This window comes from Equus caballus, chromosome 15 (genome assembly GCF_041296265.1).
Source record: "Equus caballus isolate H_3958 breed thoroughbred chromosome 15, TB-T2T, whole genome shotgun sequence".
In the NCBI taxonomy this organism is placed as follows: domain Eukaryota; kingdom Metazoa; phylum Chordata; class Mammalia; order Perissodactyla; family Equidae; genus Equus; species Equus caballus.
Genome location: NC_091698.1, coordinates 19,482,800 through 19,502,574, shown reverse-complemented (window position 1 = coordinate 19,502,574; position 19,775 = coordinate 19,482,800). Strand labels below are relative to the sequence as shown.

Genomic DNA, 19,775 nt, shown 5'->3' with positions numbered 1-19,775 from the left:
GATGAGCCTGCTGTTTTGAGAGGAAAGAAACATTGCAAGAGGAGAAGGAAGAAGAGGGGTGTGGGCTTCTGCCCAGGGGCCCCCTGCTGCCAGGCAGCGGGCAGGGTGGTGGGAGTGGTGGGGAGGTGGGCAGCGGGGGAGAGCCGGGAGCCCCAGGCAGGCGGTTCCTTTAGTCCAACTTCGGGCCCAGCACCAGTGTGCGGAGGACGTGTGTGTGCCTTCATGCCTTATTTTTCTCTCTGAAAAGCACAGGAATTCTCTAAAGACATGTCATTCTTTCAGAAGGAAACTAACTTTGCACTGTTTTGTTGTCTTTTATGCTACTGGTACTCTGGCGTTTTTTGGGAATAAAGGAGAGAGATCTAAAATTTTAGTAGTGTCCGCTCTGAGCCGCTTCACAATGGCACATCGCAGCCGGCAGCGTTTTACTTTTCTGGTGGTCACTGGTTTGCCGCCGCGGTGGATCTGTGCCCAGGGAAGTCGCGGCAGCGCCCCAGGGATGTGGTGGGGCCGCCGCGTGCCCGGTGCCCACTGAGCCTTGCTGTGTCTCCACAGGCCTCGGCAAGACCAAGAGGAAGACGAGTGCGCGGGACGCGTCCCCGACGCCCAGCACGGACGCCGAGTACCCGGCCAACGGTGGCGGCGCCGACCGCATCTACGACCTCAACATCCCCGCCTTCGTCAAGTTCGCCTACGTGGCCGAGAGGGAGGACGAGCTGTCCCTGGTGAAGGGGTCTCGCGTCACCGTCATGGAGAAGTGCAGCGACGGCTGGTGGCGCGGCAGCTACAACGGGCAGATCGGCTGGTTTCCCTCCAACTACGTGCTGGAGGAGGTGGACGAGGCGGCCGCCGAGTCCCCCAGCTTCCTGAGCCTGCGCAAGGGCGCCTCCTTGAGCAACGGCCAGGGCGCCCGGGTCCTGCACGTGGTGCAGACGCTGTACCCCTTCAGCTCGGTCACGGAGGAGGAGCTCAACTTCGAGAAGGGAGAGACCATGGAAGTGATCGAGAAGCCCGAAAACGACCCGGAGTGGTGGAAATGCAAAAACGCCCGGGGGCAGGTCGGCCTTGTCCCCAAAAACTACGTGGTGGTCCTAAGCGATGGGCCAGCCCTGCACCCCGCGCACGCCCCGCAGATCAGCTACACGGGGCCCGCGTGCACCGGGCGCTTCGCGGGCCGAGAGTGGTACTACGGGAACGTGACGCGCCACCAGGCGGAGTGTGCGCTCAACGAGCGGGGCGTCGAGGGTGACTTCCTCATTAGGGACAGCGAGTCCTCGGTAAGTGCCCTTGGGTCGCCGGTCTGCTGGCGCTCGGGAGGTTCCAGTAGAAAGCCGTAAACGTGTGTATATGCACATATACTGCACACTGTGGCTCTTGTAGGCCATTCCCTGTTCAGACTGCATGAATGCACTTCAAATAGCAACAGAGCATTCACGGTGGGGTTGGCACCGAGACTAGCAGTTAAGTTCCACACTCTGCTTCCAGCCTTGGTGCGGCCCTGGTTCCTAGGTTCCGATCAGAAACCGTGCACCTGCTGGGGACCTACACCACTGGTCAGACATGCTATGGAGGCCACCCACCTACAAGATGGAGGAAGATTGGCATGGATATTAGCTCAGAGCTAGTCTTCCTCAAGCAAAAAAGGAGGAGGATTGGCAACAGATGTTAGCTCAGGGTGAGCCTTCCTCAGGGGGAGAAAAAAAAGCCTTCAGGGCTCGTGTTATGATAGATGGGTATGATTTGTCTGTATAATGTGTGTGAGGTTGCTGCCCTGTCATGTACTTGAGTCGGCTCTGAGTGTGGTGACTCAGCTGTCCACACTTGCCCCCATCCTCCTGGAGATGTATTCCCGCAAACGGGAGGTGAGTGCAGTGAAGGTTGTTGCCCCCCTTTGCTGAGGTTACCCTTTTCTCTTCTACAGACCCCACCATCGTTCTCTGCCAGTCTGTTGATCATCTCCCTAGGCCCTGGTGGTTGACACTGTTTCTTCCATGGGTCTAAAGCAGGTCAGCTGTTCTCAGCGAGAGGGTCGCCTGCTTTCTGACATAGCCGTTTGTTGGTTGATTTGTTTTTCTTTTTAAGCCGTATAATCCTAAGGTCATCTCTGCCGCAGTCAACACCACTGAGCTCATCTCTGAAAAGCTTTTAAAGCACTTATGAACAGAATTGAAAAGAGAAAGACAATCCTTGAGAGAGAGGAGATTGTGTGTGTGAACTGAATGGGAGGCATGAGGCCCCCTCATGTGCAGCACGCCCCTTTCCAGCAGTAGACACATTTGGGGTTTGTGTTTCGGGTGTGTGGCTGAGCCTGTCTGGAAGAACTGGGCCAGCAGCACAAAAGGTAGGCCTTTTTGTGTGTTATTAGGGAAATACTCGACCAGTTTTGTAGATCTCTTTGCAAATCGCCTTCCATATGGTGAGACCCGCCCTTTGCCCCGGATCAAGAGTTCTGAAGCTCGAGTCCACTGGGATTACTCTGTGTTGGTTCTAGCAGGGTTTCCTTTAACTTTTTAAATGGAACCTACATTTCTAGTAAGTTTGTACCATATACTGTAATCGTTGTCCTCTGGAAAAAGTGCACATTTGGGACTCCTGTTGACTGACGTGAGAGGAATTCAAGGCCACAGCTTGTTTCTCCTCTTCGGAGAGAGAGGCAGCTGTGTTCTGTTCTTCTTTGAGGCAGGAGGAGCGTCGCAGTGGTGGGAACCGGGCCCCTTCGTGGTGTCAGCAGGTCTGGAGTTGGCGGCCGCCTTAGATGTGCTTGAGCATGCACGCCCGGCCTGGACGTTAACTACATCTGAAATCTGAACTCTGAGGTTCTCTTATCCAGCCACCAGAGTTTATCATTTCTGGCAAGACATCACATTAAATTGCTCTCACATGGCATAAGCTCTGTGCATAGCTTCCTTAGATCCTGTCTGAGGCTTAAGAGAGTTAAGTAGAGCAACACTTTTAACTCTTCTGAGCAGAAACTCAGACAAAGCCCTGGGAGCCCGATTACAATATGCAGTGATGGGTCCAGGGTGCTTAGGGGCTGAGTGTAATTCAGTCAAAAAGTGTAATCTTGATTTAGAAACTCTGAATTTGAAAAGACTTCTTAGAAGGGGGAGAGGGGCAAAGCGACCCTCCAGCGTGGCGACATTCGCCCCGTGCACTGTGCTTTCTGTCTGGGGTCTGGGCACAGGGGGAAAGTCCTTGGAAGGAGGGTGGGTGAGAAGGGCATCCTCCAGGTTTTTGGCCTTATGGAGCACTTGTTGCTTTTCTGTGCGACCAGCACATACAGGTGGTTGTCACTGTCATCTGAGGGCCCGATGCTTTGGGGTAGGGAGGGATGCTCGCATTATCTGGGTTCCATCTCAGACCTGGAATAAGCTCCAGTGTCTCGTTTGTCTAGCGTTATTAGAGAATAAGCTTTTTCTAAATAATTGAAACATTAATTGTTTACATTTCATTTTGACCATGTCTATGGGAGGCTTTCCGGATTTTTTGCATTCTGTCTTAACTTAGAAAACCAAGCTATGACATGCTAATAGCATGCCAGGGCCATTGATTCTTGGGGCGTGGGGTGGGAAGGGGTTCTCTGGGACTTTCATCGGCTCTGCACCCACAGTGGTACCATCTTCGTCTGAAGACTGCCATGTAGCCTGATGGTGTGCCAGGCTGCTTGTCCTGATGAATCATGCCATGACATGTGGTGTTTTCTGCTATTAATGTGCCTGCCTTGTGCCAAAGGGATGCTACAAGGAAATTTAAGGCGTGTTGCTTCTTTTCCCCTGACAGCAGAATGAGGTCTGGTTGGCAGCTTTTCATGCTCATAACCAGGTCTGTTATCGGCTGTCATCTGCGGCTGTTGAGGAGCTGTCGGGATGGACAAACCCATTACTTATTCCTTTTCTGCCAGCCACTGCTTCTGCCTCTTGCCAGTGTCTCCCCATCTCTGTTCCTTTCCTCCTTTGTCTTTTCTTTTCCTGTTCCTTTTGGCTTTTCTAAGATGAGAGCTTGGCTTTCAAAGCCACCACTAGGCCAACATGTGTCCTTAGCTTTGCGATCTGACCCAGTGCGTCGCAGTGTGCCCGGGCAGAAAGGTTTCTGATGGGCCAGCCTTCCTGCAGACTCAGAGGCTTCTTCATTTAGTTTCCTTTTGCTTGCTTGCGGTCCTGGGGCCCAGGGCCTTCCTTTGAGGTTACCACAGGACGTCTGATTTCTGAATAAGCCCAGCAGCTTGTTTAGAGCACATCTTCAAGAGGGGCATCATTTTAAAAATATCCTGAGTGATTCCATTATAAATAAGCTAGACTCTTGCTTGACGATATTTTGCATTTAAAAATTTTTAGTATTTTTCTGTTTTGAAAAGTAAAAATATACCTGCCTCTGAGTCCTAGAAATCTGTGCTTTTTGGGGGGAGATGTGCATATTTCAGAAAAACATTGCCACGTCCTGCAGTATCCAGTGTCAGCGAGTGCTGGGTGTTTCAGAGGAGTCTGACAGACTTAATGTTTTATCAATGAGTCAATGAACCAAATGACCCTGTTTTGGCTGTCTCTCCTGTTCCGAGTCTCGGTACCTCCTGTTGGTTCTTTCTTTCGTCTTCTCTCTCTTCCTCCCTTACTCTCCTCTTTCGTCTGTAATTTGTCGTTTATCCTTAGCAGCTAAAGATGAAACAATATTGTTCCTTATTCTCCAGATTTAATTATCATACCTCCACCTGTTGTTAATCCATAGCTCATTAAATCTAGAAAATTAAAAATTTCTACCTGCCCTCTATGTGTTCATAATAAATTCTTGTATGTCTATCACACTTACATGGTTAAGACTCTGTGCTTACAGTTAAGAGTGACCAGTAACTAGATTTCCGGTAAACTGTGTAAGTTGGCACTATGTTGTGTTTTCCATTGCTGCCTCCCACGTCCTTGAAAAGGTTATTCAGGAAGTGGCAGGTTATACCTAGGATGCAGCCTGTAAAGCATCAGCCTGTGGGTTAGGAAGCCACTTTCCTCTGTAAGACTTTAAAGATCCCAAAGAGATCACCTGTTTCCTCATATTTAGGATGCCCCACAGTAGGACTTGGATACTAATTTCTTGTTGTACAAGATATTTGTTTCTAAAAGAAAATACTTGATAAAGGTAGTTGAATGCACATGTTGGCCACACTAATAGTCTATGTGTGTTTCTTTCCTTGCTCATTTTTTTTAAATCTATTAATGTTTGGCCAGGGAGGAACAGAATAAAATAATCAGCATAGTTCTTTGCTGTAGTTTTCAAATTAGAGTTCTTATAGAAATCATAATTGTTAACCACAACTCCGTTTTCAGGCAGTGTCATCACTGCGTCTCTCCAGATCACTGATGCTCAAGCTGTAGTGTGTGTCAGAGTCTCCTTGAGGGCTTGGAAAGTAGACATTGCAGGTCCCTCCACAAAGTTCCTGATTCAGCAGGTCGGGGCCCGTGAATTTGCATTTCTAGCACATTCCTTGGTGATGCTGATGCTGCTGATCTAGGGACCACAATCTGAAAACCCCTGGTCTCTGTTATGCAATCTTAAAGGTTTTCTGTGTGTTTACTGCACTTATTTAAACTCTGTGTCTGCTTAATACTGCATTTCCAAGAATTATAAACATACTTAAAGGGGAAAATTATAACTGTCCTGAAGTTTAACTTTATGTAGAACTGTTAGCTTTTGTTGAGTGGGATTCATCTCCTAAAGTGCTGGTCTGTTTATTTTTAGCTCTTTAGAGTTTGGTGACAAACTTGCTGTGTTTGCTCCGTGTTTCTGGTAGAGATTGGAAGGGCTCGGTTGTCAGAGCAGAGTGCGAGCTGCTCCCTAGGCACTCAGGAGGCCAGGAGCTGTGGCCTGAGCTCCCTCCTGCTCCCACCGGCTTACGAGCTGCCTGAGTCCGTGGTTCAGCACCATGACCTCCAGATGTTCCCTCATAAATGGATTAATGTTAAGAGCGAACATGGGTTACTGTGAGCAACGCCTGTCTGCATCTTTCCAATTGCAAAATAATGTTATTTCTAATTATCAGGCTTTTTGCCCAGTACCTAATGAAAGTTTTAAGCCTAGATTTTTATAATATTTCTAACTTTAAACGTATTTAATTCTTAAAACCAGAAGGGCCTAAAGGATCATTTAGTATGGGCACTTTTCTACATATTCACTCATCACCTGATTTGTTCACCTGCTTCTCAGATGGGTCAGAGCCTCGGAGACCCCAGCCTCACTGGCCCTGGCTGACGCTTCAATATTTGCCTTTGAAACGAACAGACAAAAAAACCCACACCATTTACTGGGAATCTGTGAAGAAGAGTGTTATTTAAAGCTAATTCTGAAAATGTAATCAGTGGCAAACCTGCCCAGTGTCGTTCCTAATTTATTTCAGGCCCCAATGAGGGCCTCTAAACTGCCCTTGGCCTCAGGTGAAGGCGGGACCGGTACTGGTTTGCTAAGTGAGTGCCCTGCCTGGAGCTCCCAAGTCAGCACAGCGTCGGTAAAATTGCAGGTAACCGACAGGCCAAGAATCACTGCCCTTGGGAGAATACAGAAGGCACTTGAGAATCTTGGCATCTCAGCTTCAAAAAACATCATTATGTAGGGCTTTGGATGCAGTTTGATTTCTGTATGTAAAAGAAAGTAAATAGTACTAAATCCATTTTTTGGTTTCTTTGGCAGGAGATAATGTACAAAGAACAGAGCAGTCTGTTACCTCAAACTTGCTTAACTTGTGACATGTGAGGGTGGCGAGTGCAGGTGAGCTGAGCGGGCTCGGTCACTGGACGATGGTGGTGAGGTAGCAGGTGGCTGGCCGTCCCACTGACATCGTTGGTGGCAGCTCAGGAGCTTCTCTGCTGTTTGGCCTTGCATCTCTCCAGGTGCCAGGGTCCCACCACCCTCTCCCTCCTTGCACCTGTGTTCCCGCCATACTGCACTTCTGTCAGGTTCTTGGACTCCTCCCTGTCTTCCTCCAGACCTTCACACACGTCTGGAAAACTCTAGAATACAACTCCCCTTCCCTGCTCCACCCCACCACCTCCAGTCTAATGTACACACATCTTTCAAGTCTCATTCTGGCTCTCTTTGCTTCTGGGAAGCCTTCCCCGACCCGCAGGCCTGGGCCGCATGCTCCCTGTGCTCCCAGGTCACACAGTGGCCTTCTGCTAGGGTGTAACCACCCCTGAGTGTGGCTGCGTTTCCCTGTCAAAGGCCATATCAGCACTGAGAGTGCCTATTGTTTCATCTTGTTGGCCATCAAGTCCCTAGCACCTCGGGAGGACTCCCAGAAATACTCTACACATTAACCGATGGATTAATTATCCGGAATGTGCCCGTAGATTCCGTATGGGAGTCGGCAGCCAGCCACAGCAGAGTGCCAGCGATTCCCGGGTCCTCTCCATGCTCGTTGTCTCCCGGGGTCATGCTAATGTGCCAGTTAGCTTGGATCAGACGCGGTGGCCCGCACAAGGGGGTCCAGACACCCTCTCTTCAGGCCTCCCCAAGCATAATGGGGCAGCAGTGGTCATCCAGTAGTCACTGACAACTGAAGAACAACTCTTCCAAATTAAAAAGGAAAAATGTGTCAAGGTAAATAATTCATCCATAGCAGTATTCCGAAATATTTTCTAAAAATCCCTTAGATCATTAGCTCTCTTGATCTAAATATTTATATTGCTCTCATGTAAAATCGCTAGTACCTGTCAGAAATGTTTTTTCCTCCCAAATACTTAAAGCTGTAATGGAAATTTTTTTAAAACTGGGTCAAAAAATTTTTAGCACTTAATGTATTAGAAAGGTTTGTGTGGCCAACACAGGTAGCACCAGTGTCAATCTGTGCTTTTACTCTATTTCTTTTTAGCTGTGACTGTAGAAATGATGGGAACGTGTTTGTCTTTTGCATGAGCTCCCCCTTTGGTTTGCAGGAGAGGTCAGAGTGGGCTTAGCCCCCAGTGATCTGACCACTCCACTGAATTAGCTGTGAGACGATGGGAGACAGTTAGGGTTTCCGTGAACCATACCTTTTGTTTTGTTCTTAACCACGTGCAGGTGCAGGCACAGGCGCACGCAGGCAGGTACAGAGCGCGGGTCCCAGCAGGTCACTGCGATCCTCAGGGTGCTCCCTGCTGTGGATGTGGTTTCCCCTGGTGAAGGGGCAGCACGGTGGCCATCTCTAGCCTTCAGGATTGAGAGTGAGAACTTGAGGAACCTGGGCCGGGGGAGGAGGGTTTCAGTTCAGCTCCGGCTTGGCTCACATTTCTTTCCTGTATGCAGGCAAGAGCCTGGAACGCGAGCTCATCACTTCTCTCCTTAAACAGAGGACCACGTAATCCCTGCCAGGGGTCTTGACCAGGTGTCCTTTGTAAACAATTCCTTTGCAACTTAGAGAAGGAATTCCACAAGAAATGTTTACATTTTGGTCTCAAGATGTGTGCAAGGGAGGTATCTCCCGACAGACTTGGTTTCTAAGATATCTTACAAATACTGCCGATTTCAGATGTTCTCAGAGGCCCAGAGAGTGTGCCAGCCAGAGCCAGCGGTATCATGGTAGCATTTTTAGAAGGTTGAAAAAGAAGTGGTTCGTACGAGAATGTAACATTCAGGGATCATTGTTGCCTGACCCCAGGCCAGCGGGGAGCAGACTGTTCGGCTCAGGAGCTGTGTCTGAGCCGTGTCTCCCACAGCTGCAGCCCCCCAGGACAAGCCGTTAACTGGTCGCCGGGTGTTGCAGGAGATCTGAGGAGAGTGATGGGTTCTTTCGTCCACCGCTGTGCCCTGGCTGGGAGGCGTGCCCAGGAGCTTCGCGACCCTCGCCCCCTCCCCGCACCCCCTGCGGCGCCGACGGCTGCAGGTCAGCGTCCTCGGTAGCACGCGCCCTCCCTGGCCCATCCTCAGGTTTCCTCCGTCACGATTCTCATGTTTCCACCAGACTGTCACCAATCTTTTTACACTAACACATAAACTTTTTTTAAATGTTTTTTATTGTGGCAAAACATACATAACATAACATTTACCATTTTAACCATTTTTAAGTGTAAGTTCAGTGGCATCAAATACGTTCACATTGTTGTGCACTGTCACCCCCATCCTTCTCCAGAACTTCATCTTCCGTTATTGGAACTCTGTCCCCATCAAACACTAACTCCTCTTTCGCTCAAGCGCCTAGCAACTTTCCACTTTCTGTCTCTATGAATTTGACTATTCTAAGTACCTCATATGGGTGAAATCATACACTATTTGCTTTTTGTGACTGGCCTATTTTACATAGCAGAAGGTCCTCAAGGTTCATCTGTGTTCTAGCATGTGTCAGAATGTCCTTCCATTTTAAGGCTGAATGATACTCCGTTGTATGTGTATACTGCATTTTGTTTATCCATTCATCTTCCATTCATCATCCATTGAACAACAGTTCTAGCTGTTGTTGGACACTTGGGTTGCTTTTACCTTTTGGCTTTTTTTTTTTTCTTCTTTTTTAGCTGAGGAAGATTTGCCCTGAGTTAACATCCGTGCCACTTTTCCTCTATTTTGTATGTGGGTCACTGCCACGGCTTGGCCACTGATGAGTGGTATAGGTCCATGACCCGGATCCAAACCCGTGAACCAAGGGCACCAAAGCAGAGCACGCCAAACTTAACCATCATGCCATGGGGCTCGCTCCTTGGCTATTCTTAGTAATGCTGCTACGAACAAATAGCTGTTCGAGTCCCTGCCTTTAGTTCTTTTAGGTATATACCCAGAAGTGAAATTGCTGGGTCAAATGGTAATTTCTGTTTAATTTTTTGAGGAACTGCCATCTGTTTTCCACAGCAACTACACCATACTATATTCCCACAAGCAGTGTGCAAGGGTTCCAGTTTCTCTGCATGTGTGCCAACAGTTATTTTCTACTTTTTTGTTCTTGTTTTATAAAAAGCAAAATGGATGCAAAGTGATATCTCGTTGTGGTTTTGATTTTCATCAGCGCTTAACTTTTTAATCTAAGCTTCACTTAGATTAGCCTGCCAAGACCAGCGCAGAGCAGTTCAACAGTTACCCCCACGCTGTAACAACACAGCCGGCAGTTCATTCATTATCCATTAGGTCAGTGGTTAGTAGCTAATAGTGGAATTGTGTGCAAACTGGCCTGCTCCCTGCTTTCTTCCTTACTGCCTTCTATTTCACCTTGTTGAAACTTCCCACTATGTTGGAGTCATTCGAAATAGAACAGAACCAAGCACAGGTGGTTCCGCAAACAACTGGGAGAACACCCAGCTAAACTTGTCTTCAGCCTCCATGGCAATGATTCTCAAAGTGTGGTTCCTGGACCAGCAGCATCAACATCACCAGGGAACTTGCTAGAAATGTAGCATATCAGGGCCCACCGCAGACCTGCTGAGTCTGAATCTGGGGTGGAGCCCAGCAGGCACCCTCACTATAAACAAGCCCTCTGAGTGGTTCTGATGCTCCGATTTGAGAAGCACTGAATTGTGGAGCATGAAATTGGCTCCGGCCCTTATGAACAGTGTTGTGTTATACGGTAAAATTCCGAACTGAATTACTGAATATCACTTACTATTGACCAGTCACACATGACATGACAAAGAATGACAAGGACGATCTTCTGAAAGTCCATGCTCTGAGGTACTCACATTTAACTTTAGGAGATACATTCGGAGGCAGGCAGGGATAACGAACATACGCATTCTAACTTGAGACTGGACAGTGAGCTCTTTCATTTAAACATTAGGTGGATGGGACTGCGAGGGCTGTTCTGTGGTTGATGATTGCTTTTTCTTCATTTATGTAAATAAATTTATTTCTGAAGCTAGTGAGAACAGTAATATTTGCTCATGTCACGTGTGGATTATCTGTAGGCCTGTGGGGTAAATACTTCAGAGACACGTTTCTAGGAGAATAGAAAATGCCACTGAAAGATAATCTGATGTAAAAACAGAGAGTAGTATCATTTGACAGCTGCTGGCACAAGTATAGACAGTAAGTCAATTTTGATTAAAAGAGGGCATCTTGGACAGGTAGGGAGGGTGATCGATGGGATGAGAAAACTGAAAGGCAGCTTCTCTGAGATAAGAACAGAGAATATTGATCAGTGGAATTTGATTAGCCTCTAAATCATTGGTTCTCAAATTTTTTTGGTAAATAAACTACTTGTCTGCACAAAAGACTGACTGACTTAAATAAGTAAAAAGAGGAAGAAAAATATCCACGTACCAAACTAAAAGGAAAGAATTGATGCACCTTTTATAAGAAACCAACGAGAGAGTGTTGTGTGTGTAAACTGCTTGAAGCCCAGCCTGACCAGAAGCCATCTGAGTCCACTGGGAGGCTTGCTGAAGGGCACTGCCGCTCTCATCTGTCCGCGAAGTCCACAGTTGAAGGTTATTAAAGGGTCAGGAGTGCCTGGGAGCATGGGCTCTCCTCCCCTGCTACTCCTTCACAGCCTGTGCTTAGAAGAAAATCGTACTAATACTTCAGCTATCACGGATGGAGGAAGAAAGAAAGGATATTATAGGTTGTTCTTGGCTTCCGGGTTTTTCTGTCAATGAGAAAATAGTAATTAAATCCTGAGTAAAGGAGAGAAATATTTGACCAGGGCATCTGCTTTATAAAAATGCAAAAGGGGCTTTTGAGCAAGTGTTTGAAATAATGGATCAAGTTGGTGAACCTTTGGAAATAGTATCAGAGTACTCTTTGGTTTTCTTTTCTGAAAGTGCTCACTTGTTGGGAGGAGAAAGGGCAAAGAGGTGGGCTGTGAGACTTACCTGAAGGAAGGAATAATGGAAGAGATGGTCACGATCGGAAATTCGTAAGTCAGGGCATTTATTGATCACCTCGTCTGATCCCAGTGTGGAGATGTGGAGTTGCATCAGGTTTTTGTACTTGAGGGGTTATAGTCAAATAAGGGACCTAAAACCTAAACAAAAATAATAATGATGTAATAATAAAAGCCCTGAGAGAGTTTGGTTTTCTACCAATCTATTGTCCTCAAATTCCACTTGGAAAATGACTTCCTAAAAAGAAGGGTGGATTGAATAGCTTATGCTAACTGATAATTCTTCAGAACCTCTGGTTCAAAAACTATGAGAACAGAAAAATCATTCCTTTGAAGAATAATCAGAAGGAGATAACAGAAAGAAGTGGTCTGATGTTAGAAAATTTGAAAAGTTGGCACAGTATTCAGCAAAGAGAAATGATACTGAACATGCCTAGTGTTTGGAGAATGGAAAGGCAGGAAAAGGTAGATAGTGGGAGGAAGCACAGAGGCAGGAACTGAAGGCTGGAAGAGAAGGCAGATGTTTCAAAACTGAGAAGACGGTACAGGACTGAGGCTAGTTAGATTACAGTCCGGCCGGAGAAAGTTTTAACAAGTGATACCTGTGATGGCTTAAAAAGATGTCCACAAATTCTTTGATACTCCTCCCTTCCAAGCGTGGAGCCTGAGCACCCCCGTCAGCAGGGGCTGTACTTAATGACTCATTCTAATACACGGGATGTGGTGGAAGTGGTGACAGGCGACTTCCAAGACTGGAGGGTAAAAGGCATGTGGCTTTGCTCTCAGATCACTTGACCTGGGGGAGCCAGCTACCATGTTGTGAAGACACTTAAGCAGTCCTGTGGAGAGGCCCACTGACTAGCAGCAGAGGCCTCCTGGGTGGTTCATGTGATCGAACCACCTGGGAAGCAGATCCTGCTTCCCCAGTGGAGCCTTCAGAGGACTACAGCCTCAGCCCACGTCTTGACTACGACCCAATAGGAGTTGGGTGGTTCTAGCTTAAGATTTACAGCACTGCCAAATTTGTGAGTCACAGAAACTGCAATTATAAATGTATAGGACCAAGAGAAAGGGTTAACACACTTATAATTGGTGTCCCAAAAAAGTAGGTGGGGTGGAGGGGTGAGGTAGACAAGAAGGCGGAAGCAATATTTGAAGATGTAAATGCCGGTGTCACATGACTGGTGAAGAGCCGAGCCAGGTTCTCTAGCTTCGGGTTTAGCACCTTTAAAACATTTTTCTTTTTTCTGACACATAACACCTAGGAAATTTCATTTAAAAAGTACTTGTTTAACCCAGGTCAAGATCAAGAAATAGGACATTTCTGGCACTCGAGAAGTGCCACACCCATATGTGCATCCTGATTGCACCACACCTCCCACCAGAGACAACTGTTACCTTTATTTTATGGTATTCATTTTCTTTCTTGTTTTAAACCTATGTATGTATCCCTAAATAGCACTTTTTAGTTTTGCCTGCTTTTGAATTCTATAGATGGTATCGTACTGCAGCTTTTCTTGTCTCACTTTCTTCTTCTGGTCCACCCTCCTTGTGAAATATTTTAGTCCATGTTGATGCGTCCATTTCAGTGTCTGATGAAGTATACACGCCATCTCTTTGTCCATTCTCCTGTTGGTGGACATGAGGAGTGTTTGCACTTGGTCCTTGTGAGTAATCCTGCGTAGACATTCTTAAACACGTTCCTGGTACAGACATGCATGCACTGCTCTAGAGCACATGCCTAGGATGAAATTTGAGTTCTTGAGAATGCCTGTCTTCAACTTCTCAATAGTGCAGAAATTCTTTAACAAAGCAATAGTACTGGCTTATACTCCCACCACCTGTTAAGAGTTACCAAGTCGAGCACTCTTTCCACCTCAGGAATCACTGTGGCATATTGGCCTCTGTGAGGGACGCTCAGCAGGTTTTAGCTCTGTGCTCCAGTGTAGAAAGCTCATATTAGCAACCTCGTATGGGCCTGTGTCTTCAGATCAGTAACACACCGAAACAGAAACCCATGTGGAAAGAGAATGCTGGCCTTGTATGTGTTCCACTCCACTTTCTCAAGGTAGATATTGAAACACAGAAGTGTGAAGGTGCTTTGACAGGCTGAGGTTTAGAGTCCTGAGCCATAATACCAGTACACTACTGCTTGGTGAGGTGAGTGTGGCTGGTCCTTTTCCACCCTACTTCCTGAGTCTGTTTCAGAAAGCCAAGCCTGGAGGGATTACAGCAGAGTGAACGGGAGAGGTTGGCCCTGTTTTCCTGGGGCTCATCCCTTGCCTCGAGCTCTCTCTGGGCCAGTGTTATTTGGGGTCTGGAGTAGCTCTATCTCCATCAGATCCAGGAGTCTGGCTCAATTTGAAGGAAAGAGATCTTAGAGCATTCTCCCCCCAGTGTCCCAGCTGTCCCACTGGGGAAGTTCCCCACAAGGAATGTCTGGAGCAGGGCCAGACTCCTTAGGACAGAATCGGAAGGCATCCGCAGCCAGGGATGAGGTTGGCCATGGGCTCCCTCCTTGGAGGGTCTGCATAGCCCATCAATCACATTCACATCTTTTTCTCGTGGCTCTGAACGTTTGAAAACACTGCTGGTGGTTGGCCCGAGCCTCATTCAGTTCTCAGACTGTGTGAGGATCTCCTGGAGGGCTCCTTAAATAACACAGATGGCTGGGGTTAAAACGCAGATGGCTGAGGCCCCCACCATGGGTTCTGATTCTGGAGCTCCAGGGCAGGGCCTGAGAATTTGCTTTTCTGATAAATTCTCGGGAGGTGCTGATGCTGCTGGTCTGGGGAGCACACTTTGAGAACCGCTGGTCTGGTTCATCTTCAGGCTTTATGTAGAGCTGTGTAGCGGCAATGCGGAGCAGTGCATTTTGGTATACAGATTGGAAAATCTTAGCTTGCACTGAGAATTCCCCATATGTTCAGCACTGCTGCTTGGCATAAACTTAGTTCATTCTCTATCCTTGACTTCAAGGTTTCTGCTCAGGAGCCCACGAAATTAAAAATTACCTTCTCTGCTGCATCACTTTCACTGCTGTAGCACACATACACACGTGTACACATGCACACATGTACACAGGTTAAAGTAAAAGCACATTTCCCTGTTCAGAAAGTCATCTGTTGATCATTTGGCTTAATTAAAATTGGGTATATCATATACTTAGCATGACTCACTCAGGTACTCCCTCCACTTTATCTCTGAATTGATTAAACTATGTGTAACACCAGCACACTGCCTGGCTTTGCAAACTATAAAGGTGAGATCGCCCTCTATCTTTACCTAAAGGCAGAAACTTCTGGCACGGAATATATATACTTATAAAAGTTAATAGATGCTTGAAAGTAAAAACGGCTTTAAGGAAAACCTGAAGCCCTCCGGCAAGGGTTGAGCTGGTATAGACTGCTGCACACCATGCGCTGTGAGTTCTCATCTGCTGGGACTGAGAACTATAGTGACCGTGACAATGGTGCTGATGTCGCAGGCCCTGCTCATGTGTGGGGTGCCTGTCAGGAGCACCTGTTTTAGTTCTGTTTTCAGAATCATACACAGCAGCCACCTTGGGTGGTCAGACCGGGAATACCAAGGCCAGCTTGCATCCATCTTGTTCAGTCCTGTGAAAATAGTCATGATTTGAGAATTGTGTAAATAATTACTTAGAATGTCGTTTTGTGCTTTTAGAATATTGTATTGATAGTGCTGGTTGACAGGGTCCTCTCTGAGATCAGGGTTCACGGTGATTCATTTCTAAGAGATCTGGTTGGGGAAATGATTGTCAGGTTCTGTGTCCCCGTGCCCTCCCCCCCGCCCCCCAGCCCCGTGGCCATGATTCTGAAAATGATCTAGCTCCTGAGGCCTGATCTGAGATAAACCTTCCTGTCTCTTCCTCTCACCGGCATTTCCTTGATTCCCTGCAAGGCATCATGCCCTGGCTTTAGCATGGAGACACGATGGAGTTTTCCCCTCTAAGGTTTGCTTTCATTTGGTCTGTTTTGGGCAGAGGGATACATAAATACAAACTATGAATACGCTTGTCTCTGATTCTTTTATGCTAACAGCTGTGACTGGTGGGTGAGCCAGCAGCCCTTCCCAGAGTTGAGTTTTCTCAGACACCCATTTCCCTGAGTTGTCATTGGTTTATATGGAGTCGTCTCTTGTTTTGCAAGCTTTGCACGTGTTTTATCAAATGTTTGTAAACTCCCTGTGAGAGACAATGGCCTGGGCACATGTTAATTTTATCCTGGTGGGAGGAACGCGGAGTGGGGGCTGGCTGATGGATCCTCAGCAGCCGTAAGTTCCTGAATCTCGGGAAAGGCTGAAGCCTGGTGTAGGGATTCAGGCCACAGCTGTGTTAGCTCCCACCATCTGTAGGGCTCTCTGCGGAATGTAGCGGTGGATAGATGTGGCCCTACTTGGCCTGGCCATAGTGAAGGGGATAGGACGCGTATGTAAGTGAGTTTTACCCAGCAGTTTGTTAACTTTATGCTGGAGAGCAGCCAAGGAGGGGAATGGCTTCTCCTCTTGGGCATGGGGAGGCTTCTTCAGGGCGGTACACGTTGGAGCTGACCTTGCAGGAACGGTTGACGAGGACGGGGAACAAAGGATGGACACAGACGTGAAATGGTTCTGGGGGCAGGACACACTTTCGTCTCATCGATTGGATCTGTAGTCAGGGGCCAGGTGACGCAGCCCTGCTGGGCGTGGTGGGAGGTTGGCTTTTATTCTGAGGCCACTGAGGGAGGCCAGCGTCCCTCCTGTTCCCTCTCAGCCACTTAGTGCCTCCGAAGAGGCAGAGTCTTCCCTCCCCTTCTTCACTGGATGTCCCACTTCCCAGCGCTCCCACCGGCCCCTCAACTCACACAGCTGGCTCAGCTCGTTTCTGCAGAGGCCATGCCGGCCCAGCCACACACCCACGTTTGAATTAGCCTACCCTACGGCAGTGTTCTCTCCTTTCTCTTCATAGAACTTAACCATGGTTTGCAACTGTCCTTCCACCTCCATGTTTATCCGTTTCCCCCACTGGATCGTCACTTCTGTGAGAGGAGAAACAAGTGTAGAGCATATGTACTATGCATATGCACACGTACGCATACCCAGGGCGTGGCCTGCCAGGCATGTAGTCTGTGTGCAATAAATAATTGTTTATTGAATTAATCAGTACATGTTTCCCAAAGGGCATTCCTCATTCGGTGTCTTCCCTGCATAATTTTTCAATAAATGAGATAAAAGGTCAATTTTAATAAAAATAATGACAGGGCCAGCCTGTGGCATAGTGGTTAAGTTGGCATGCTCTGCTTCAGCAGCCCAGGGTTCACGGGTTTGGATCCCAGCCATGGACCTATGCCGCTCATCAAGCCATGCTGTGGCGGCATCCCACATAGAAAACAGAGGAAGATTGGCACAGGTTAGCTCAGGGCCAATCTTCCTCACCAAAACTAAATAAAAATAATGATATCTTTCTAAAACATATTCAAATATAAGTAAGGTACAGAATTTAAACATTTCTCAATAAAATCTGTGCTTGAACCATAGTATAGCCCCCTCTAGGAGACTATGAACTGTGTTAAAAATGCAACCAGAATTTTCCACTGGTCTTGAAGTATTTATTTTTAAATAGCTTAGAATTAGAAAATTTCTGATGACTTAACTTCTAACAGTGGTAGAAGTCAGAGAAGGTGAAATTTCTAGCCTCTGCCTATATGCAAACGACTTTGTATAAATTACTGGGTTATCCGAAATAGCTTAGAAATGAAAAGCTCAAGTTTCCTCAGCATCCAGGTTAACGTTGGTGTCATGTCGTATGTTGCATAACGAGTCTCCGATTTTCAGATAACTAAAATACATTTAGCACTGAGACTCTGCTCAGCAACCTTTAATGTTTCTTTGATTCACAACGTCAGAATCTTGGGCAGCCTCTGGGTTATTCCGAACATCAGGGCCCATCCTAGATATTCACACGGGCCGCATTTCCATTCTGAGACCTGGATGGCTGAGTCTCCCACGTCTCCTGCCCAGCCCAGTCCTAACCTGTGTTCTGTTTCCTCCCCAGCCCAGTGACTTCTCCGTGTCTCTCAAGGCGTCAGGGAAGAACAAGCATTTCAAGGTGCAGCTCGTGGACAATGTCTACTGCATCGGGCAGCGGCGCTTTCACACCATGGACGAGCTGGTGGAACACTACAAAAAGGCGCCCATCTTCACCAGCGAGCATGGGGAGAAGCTCTACCTCGTCCGAGCGCTCCAGTGACGGCCCCGCACCTCTAGGCCTCCGGTGCCACCCTCACTCCCAGAGCCGGCAGATGCCCGGACGGCGGCGGCCCCGCTCTCCTGCAGAGGGCCCGCTCTGCCGGTGGTGCGGCCTTTATTGGCTTCTTTGCCTGGTTTATCTTTTTGTCCAGGTCGGTTTGCTTCCACCTGCCTCCCCTGGGCCGTCCCAGGCCCTCACCCCCACGGTCACGCCACTGCGGTCCGGCCAGTTGGAGAGTGGGAGGTGGAGGAGGGGCGGGTTTGTTCACTTTATTCCTTCTCCGTTGGGAACAGCCTTCGTCTGTTCCAGGTGTTCATGCCAAGAGAACCCTCCTCCAAAGGACGCTGGGCGCGGTCTGAATGCACCGAAGCTGCCGTTATTAAGTGCACTCCAGCACACTCAAAAAGTGGGGTCCTCTTGCATACTGGGCAGCTCGTGGGGAGGTCCCCGGTCCTAGCAGCCCTTGTCCCGTGTCCTTTGCCCTTCCGTGGCCCCCAGACTGTGCAGGGAGTGGACGTGTATGCTGGTGGCAGTGCTGGAGCCAGCAGGTGAGGGGGCGGGGAGGAACTGTCCAGTGCCTTGGGCTGTGCTTGCAATAAGGAAAGAATTTCCTCGAAAGGCAGTGTGCAAAAGAGGGACCGGCGCCTTGGAAAGACAGATGTTTTGGTAATTTACCCCCAAATGTGCCATCTGCCTAGTGCTTTTTCCTCTTGCCCTTCGGCTTGTTTAAATTTCACAATTATGTATTTAATTCTCAAAGTAATATGTATCTGTAGCCATTTGTTGACACTAATACGGATGATTAAGGAAAACAGCTGATCTCTGGGGTAGGGGAGCTACCAACGCTTGACACACACAGACACACACACAGACACACACACAGACACACACAGACACACACACACAAAATATATATATATATATATTATTTGCTTTACAGGGAAATTTTTCAGGGTTTACAAGAGAATATGTGATTGGTAGTAAGAGACATACAGAATGTTTATGAAGAAATTGCATTTTCTTTTCTCTTTCCATTTGAACTTCTTTATAGTTTAAATATACAGTCTTGAGATGGCACATTCCTACAACTGAAGAAGGGGTCTTGAGACCTCCTCAACTTGCATACTCAGTTTTTTGGATATTGTAATAAAAAAAGTATTATGACAAGACTACGCGTGTGTTTCTCCTCGGGAAAACTGACTCACGGGAGAGTGATTACTGCCGCATTTACTGAATGCTCAGTGCCTGGAGAGAGACATTTTTAGAGAGGAGGTTAACAGATTTATTGCCTGTGTGTTTTCTTTTGCTACCACCACATTTTTGTATATTGAAATAATAAATTTTCATTAGTGAAACTCCAAGAGAAACCAGAATCTCAAGCGTGGTCTTAACTTGACTCTTTGGAAATTACTTATTAAAAAATATTTACCAAATTGTGGTCAGCTGGACGCACCACCTCCAGCTCCCCGGTCTTCGCTCACGCCTCATTTTCCTTCGCTCAGTCAGGATGCATTTCTCGAACAATCACAGTGGACCAGGACGAGGAATAGAGAGTTACATAACACAGGGTTTGTGTTCTCGTGGGCTAATTACAGCTAACACAGAGTCACCACGCCCTCTGTGCCAGACACGAAGTCCCCGTTTATTCCTCATCACAACCCCATGAGGCTGTCAGCCCCATTTTACAGATGGAGAAAATGAGCCACCAAATAAATGCACGAGAGCACGTGGTAGGGCAGGATTGCAAACCCAGAGATCTGGCTTCAGGGC

General features: G+C 47.5%; 1 protein-coding gene across 14 annotated transcripts in view; it reads left to right on the top strand.

Moving 5' to 3' along the window:
• NCK2 (NCK adaptor protein 2) overlaps nt 1-19,378 on the top strand; it is a 135,745-nt gene extending 116,367 nt beyond the window's left edge. For all 14 annotated transcript variants that reach the window (XM_070235994.1, XM_070235992.1, XM_070235988.1 and 11 more), the window contains 2 exons: nt 556-1,277; nt 17,811-19,378. In XM_070235994.1, the coding sequence (XP_070092095.1) occupies nt 556-1,277; nt 17,811-18,005 (917 nt within the window). In that variant the 3' untranslated portion in view covers nt 18,006-19,378. The remainder of the gene's footprint in view (nt 1-555; nt 1,278-17,810) is intronic.
• Nucleotides 19,379-19,775: the final 397 nt, after the last annotated feature.